This window comes from Panicum hallii, chromosome 7 (genome assembly GCF_002211085.1).
Source record: "Panicum hallii strain FIL2 chromosome 7, PHallii_v3.1, whole genome shotgun sequence".
Lineage (NCBI taxonomy): Eukaryota > Viridiplantae > Streptophyta > Magnoliopsida > Poales > Poaceae > Panicum > Panicum hallii.
This window is the reverse complement of record NC_038048.1, coordinates 28,110,388-28,116,671: the sequence shown is the minus strand read 5'-3', so window position 1 is coordinate 28,116,671 and position 6,284 is coordinate 28,110,388. Positions and strand designations below refer to the sequence as shown.

The 6,284-nt window shown below is 45.0% G+C and overlaps 1 protein-coding gene across 1 annotated transcript; it reads right to left on the bottom strand.

Moving 5' to 3' along the window:
• Nucleotides 1-629: 629 nt before the first annotated feature.
• LOC112900579 lies at nt 630-3,740 on the bottom strand. Its single transcript, XM_025969424.1, has 10 exons — nt 3,558-3,740; nt 3,227-3,452; nt 3,090-3,146; nt 2,944-3,015; nt 2,604-2,848; nt 2,148-2,360; nt 1,973-2,065; nt 1,269-1,379; nt 847-1,180; nt 630-694 (listed from the first exon to the last, which is right to left on the bottom strand). Exons 1-10 carry the CDS (start codon nt 3,738-3,740, stop codon nt 630-632), a joined length of 1,599 nt encoding a protein of 532 aa, XP_025825209.1.
• Nucleotides 3,741-6,284: the final 2,544 nt, after the last annotated feature.

The window sequence follows — 6,284 nt, the reverse complement described above, 5'->3', positions numbered from 1 at the left end:
ATGATTGCGACGTGGCGCCCAATATGACAGGTGACGTGGTCGCTGACACACGTGCAATAACGTGGCTGCTGACGTGGATGATGACGTGGCACCTGACGTCACGTATGACGGCCCATTAATTTTTTAACAGCAGCCCAATAATTATTTAATTTGCGGCCCATTAATTTTTAACAACAGCCTACTATTTTTTTTACAACCAGCCCATTTCAGAAGTGGGCCATTTTGTTGACCCGCTATCAGATCAAAGCCCACTAAACAGGCCTATTAAAATTTGAGCCCACCAAATTTAATCTAATTTCTCATACAATCTCAGATTCAATATATAACAGATACAATCAGAATGCTTTTCAACCTAATAACAGATACAATCTCAGATTCAAAGGAGTTTATCTCTGCTTCCAGAATCAAACAATAGTTACACAGCAAGCAACAAAAGTTTGTGTAGCAGAACCAAGCTACCAGCTTGTCCAGGTTCAAGAATCACACAGCATTCTAGCAGAACCCAAAATGCGAGCTACCAGTTAAACTTCAAGCACCAACAACTAGAACAAGTCAACAACCAGCTAGCTTATAGGTTCAGGTCCCCCCCCCCCACCAGCAGGACCTGCAGCACCAAAAAATTCAAGCACCTAAAACAACTTGCTGTTTGATTCCAGAAGCAAAGGCAACAAAAGTTGTAGAACACCAATAGGACCTGCAACACCAAAAACCAAATACCAGAAACAAATTATGCCACTATCAGTGCCTCACTCCAGCACCAAAATAACAGATAAGGTGCAACATGAAAAGATTGGTTTTACCAACATCTAACATACCATCATATCTATTAGCGTAGTCCATGTTGACCCAGAACAAGCTCAAGTTTTGCCTCCAACTCAGCTTGCTTCTTGCTCATCTCCTCTTTGTCCCTTATCCTTGTCAGTTCAGTTTCCTGCACTTGCTTTGACAAGCCTTCCATTTGTTCGCGCTGGTTGCTGACAATCAACCGAAACTTAGCATTCTCCCTCTTCTCCGCTTCTAGTTGTGCACTCATCCTTGGTCGCTTAGTCTGCATCCCAACATTCTGAAGGAAGGCACTCTTCTTGTTGTTGCGCTCAAGCACATTAGCTACAACCTGAACCGCAGACTTGGGTTGTTCACCTTGTGTTGGTTGTGCAGCCAGTTGGGTTTCCATTTGAGTCTAGCAAGCAAGCAGCAAACATTGTTTAGGATCATGGGGCAGTCTAAAATATCCAACTAAAAAAAGCACCATTAGAGAGCAGACTTACAATAGCTGATTGGACAGCAGGTGTGTAGCCATCCTTTTTCTTGCTGAAGTGGCACATTTTGAACAAATTAAACGCATTACGTTCTGTATTCTCATCCTCGTTCTCATCCTCCTAAAGGAAATGTTTATATGGATTAAGATTACTTAATCGGTCGCAACACTTGATAGTAGGAAAAAATTTAAGAAACACCATAAACATTGGACATTTTCAGATTGCTATGTAAACTAGATAGAAACTATTTACAGCAATTTTAATGTCACACAAACTATCACAATGGTTCACGGTTGCTACCAGGCACAGTAACCTAGTGGCAGTATTCATAAAATGCATATAAGACATGAACTCGAACAAATAAATCATAAACAAGTACTATGGCAGCCATTTTACTGAAGTAGCAATCTCCAAAATCTACCCCCAAGCATAATTAATGAATAAAATTGTCATATTGCAGATACTGACACACATGAGAGGAAACCCGAGATAACTCCAGCAGTTTATAACCAACCCACACGACCGTACAACATAGTGGGCGTTATACAAACTGATCTTGGCAACTTATGGAACCAGAAACATTATTTGCTAAATATGACAGAACAACAAGTTCACTTGAACAAAATGGATATCTACTTAGTACCAGCAAATGGATATCTATATAGAAGACATCGGGATAAGAAATGAAAGGCACATCGACGTGGCTAACTTACCAAATTTTCAACAAATACCGCGTAGCTACAGGAGCCAGTTGTTTGATGTAACAAAACATTCCCTCGGTTGTCTTTGTTCTTTTGACAAATCATCTACATCATATACGGAATACATGTTAGACAAGTAGCCAAAGTATCATGTTCATGAGAAGTGTTGGGTTATATGGAGAAATACCATTTTTTTGGGAGTCTTCCACATTTCCACAAGGTCAAGCCATTCCTTATCACTTGTTGATTTCACAGGAGAAGTCTTTGGAACCAAATGCAATGGAAAAGTATCAAAAAATTCTTTCTTGAGCCTATGTCGCTGGTTGCGAACTGCATTCCTCATCATTTCAAGGCAACCATTCTTAACCACAGCATCATTTGTGTCAATGTTGAACTTTGCCTATTCAGATGGAAGAACATATAAGAAATATAATATGTGATAAAATGAATAGCTTTCAAGACATTTGTGACCAGATCCTGTAGGAAACTACCATGCAAGGAGCAAATCAAGACATTTTTAATGAGGGGTGCTTGTAGATTATAAAACTAAAAAAATACTACCAGAGTTACACATACTACACTTGACCAAATAATAGGGATTATTGCATCTAAATAGGGGAAAGGCCTTGGAGAATGTACTTACACGAAGTATTCCCAAAAATTCCTCAATCTCAGCACGTCCCTTGTACTCCTTCCAGTGCGTGAGCACAGGCATATGGTTCCTGACTGCAATGTTGATTTCAGTTGCATACTTTGCAGCAATAAGAGGTACCAGGGGCCTGATTTGCCCTTCCGGTATGACAATTGGCAGCTTGGCCCGATGAGATCGGTTAAGCCTGTTGAGGCCATGTCCCATATTAGTTCCTCGGTTCCATGGCACCTCTCCTCCTGGTTGTAAATAGTCATTGAAAATGCAATTAGCATACAGCAACCAAAGTACTAATGCAATATCCCATATGGCAAATAAATGAACAAACAAACACCTTCATTGGTCATCTGGTTGACACCAACAGGTTGCGCGCCGACATCAGCTCCATCATGCAAGTCAAAACCATCTATAAATGGGAGGCAGTAAGTAAACATTCATCATGCAACCAAAGTTATTTGAATGATAGTAAGAAACGATCACCTGTGTTGGCAAAGTTGTTGTGACCATTAGCTTGCAGCATGGCATCGGGTCCATCATCTACAAAATAGCAGGAATTAAGAGTGCATCCATCCGGACATCAATGTTCATAGAATGAGAAACATGGTAGTAGAACTAGCCTTGATCAGCAGGTCCAACAGCTTGGCTGATAGCAGGGTGTGATGGAGGTGGCACATGGATGTCACTTGGTGCAAGACTTGGACCAGGCTGGGAAATGCTTCTGTTTGACCATGGACCTGTAGTAAGTGCTGCATAAACCCTCTTATGAGAGCGAAACTTGACTCCCATAGGTGGTGCATCTGAGGTTTGTTTCTTAGTTTTCTTGCTGGTCTTCCCCTTAGAGCCCTAGTATAAATGGAAGCACGGATTTTCAATACAGTTTCCAGATAATTATATTGCATTACCAAAAAGATACCAATACAAGCCCTAACAAGATGCAAGAATCATCACCTTAGCAATGTCATCATCACACAAATCTTGTTCATCGGTATCATCGTGCAAAGGATCATAGTCAGCATCTTCTCTATTTCTCTCATTTGTCTTGTTATTGTCTTTAGAATTGGCAGCTATTCTCAAACCATTGGGGATGAAATCAGGAAGACCAAGTTGCCGTAGCCTTGCACTGTTTGCCATGCATTGTTTGAGGCGCAACTCTTCATACGGATGCAGCGGTTCTAGGATGAGATAAAACAAACAGTGAGTTACAATTGTATGCACGTAGCCTAGAACTACAGAACCATAGCAGAGGATAACTCTACAATTGTAGCGAGCTCTTTTAACAAACATGTCCAGTGGGTGGTTTTGCGAAAAATAACCACCCTCGAAAAGAACATAAACAAACCATAGCCCTAACTATTGGAGGGCGGTACACAGGACTAACAACCTAGGCTATGCCCCAATTTCATTAGTAATTGAGTAACGAAATTATAGCATCTAGGAGAGTCAGCACGAGTTAAACTTCACCAACTAACAGCGAGTTACATGTCACCCAAAAGAAGCAGCAAGGGCTCCCAGCTTCTACTTAACCAACTACAAAAGGGCTACCTAGAAAGGTAACCTGCAACCTGAGATAAAACAGGAGGATTCAACTCCTTGCGAACATGGGCACATACCGGGTCCTTGTGCTTTCTTTTGTCCACACTTCGTCGGCATCATGCGAAGTGGTTAGGGGCTGCGACGGTGTGGTGGCAAAGGTGGTACTTGAAGCAGTTACATCGGCATTGAAGCGTCGATGGCTGATGGAGGAGTCGTGGCTGATGTGTTGAGGCCACAACGGAGGAGGAGATGGGGGCGCAGAGGAGGTGGAGGAGATGGTGGGGCGGTGGCCGGGGGAGGTAGAGGAGATGGTGGCGGCGGCGGTCGGTCCTGGAGGAGATGGAGGCGCAGCGGCCGGCGGAGGTGGAAGAGATGGTGCGGCGGCGGTCGATGGTGGAGGAGACGGTGGGGCGCCGGTCGGGGGAGGTAGAGGAGATGGTGGGGCGGCGGTCGGGGGAGGTAGAGGAGATGGTGCGGCGGCGGTCGGTCCTGGAGGAGATGGGGGCGCGTCGGCCGACGGAGGTGGAGGAGATGGTGGCAGCCGAGGTGGAGGATATGGTGCTGCGGCAGTCGGTGGTCGAGGAGATGGAGGCGCAGCGGCCGGCGGAGGTGGAGGAGATGGTGGCGGCGGCGGTCGATGGTGGAGGAGACGGTGGGGCGCCGGTCGGGGGAGGTAGAGGAGATGGTGGCGGCGGCGGTCGGTCCTGGAGGGATGTTGTGGGAGATGCAGATGGGGAGGCGGCTGACCTAGACATTTCGGAGCCAGGGCAGAAGGATTACGAAGATACCCTTACGTATTTGGGAGATGGTACTCTGAAATCTGGTAATTGCTTTGGATGGAGATGGGTAGTAGCGTCAATGCACTATGAAATTTTTCGGGCTGCCGCCGCTGCACCGAAAGGAGGACGCTGCTTGCCGCGCTCCCTCCGCTGGAAAGCAAAGGAGAGCGCTGCTGAGGCAAAAAAAAAAATTGTAATTAAGAAATTAAAGCATTTTTTTGAAGTAATTCGTAAAATAAACTATCTTAAATACATGATTACATTTTTCTCATGTAATGGACAACATATAAATTGTTCATGAGGTTCTGCGTCAGCTTCCTAATTTTCTCCACCATGTCTTGTTTGTTCTTCTGCAGTGTTTAGGTCTACTAAAACTGCTTCTAGAGGATCAACACCATAGTTGTCATCCTCTGTCATATCTCTGTCATGCACATCAATAGGATCATCAATAACCTCTACATCCAATTTCTCTCCATGATGAATCCATCGAGTATAACTACTGTCCATTCCATTCATCAATATGTGCTTCTTTACCAAAGACTGACATAGATACTTCTGATTAAGGCATCTACCACATGGGCATAGAATGTCAACCTTTTCACCGAATTTTCCATGAATCAAGCTCATAAATCCTTTCACACCATCAATGTGCTCAGGGGAAAACAATTTGCTATGCACCCAAGATCGATCCATCTATTCAAGTATTGCAGAACCAACATGAATAAGTTTGCACCAATTAGAAAACTACACTCAACACGGTAAAGAAAGAAGATTACAGAGACATACCTTGCTGACTGACTGCCGGTGTTGAGCTGGAGATGGTCACAAGCCTGTGATGGCAATAATGTCGTGCTACCACGGCCGTGCGGGATGAGGCGGCAATGGCGGGCGCCGACCGTGCTATCACTGCTTCAAACCTTCCGTCATGAGATGCTGACGCCAATGATATTTTTAGCAATACCATCAACAATATGTAATGCTACCAGTTAAACAAATCAGGCCACCCTCCCACTCTAGCTAGATCATCAGCGCCCCCAGCGAGCGAGCTTGCTTACTAGTTCTTTACTGCTACTAATCAACATCGCTGTCATTATCTGCTTGCTGCACCATCTCTCTCTCTCTCTCTCAAGACAAAAACAGGGCAACTAAGCCAGAGTCATTAGCAGCAATCATATCGACACCGGACACTACTACATGCATGTACCTATTGGTAAAAGCGACGGGATTCATACATGGACACACCAAGTGGTCAGGGGGGCCGTCGATGGCGGCGCTGCAGGGAGGGGCCGTGGAGGCGCCGTCCCCCTGAGGCCGTGCTCGGGGACGTGCTCCGCGCGGCCGCCGGCCTCGCCTAGTCGCCGGC

Coding starts and splice junctions, on each gene's coding strand:
- LOC112900579 (XM_025969424.1), bottom strand. CDS start 3,740: ATGGCAAACAGTGCAAGGCTACGGCAACTTGGTCTTCCTGATTTCATC. Junction 3,147..3,226: donor TGTTGGACCTGCTGATCAAG/GCTAGTTCTACT, acceptor GCTATTTTGTAG/ATGATGGACCCGATGCCATG. Junction 3,016..3,089: donor CAACAACTTTGCCAACACAG/GTGATCGTTTCT, acceptor TCCCATTTATAG/ATGGTTTTGACTTGCATGAT.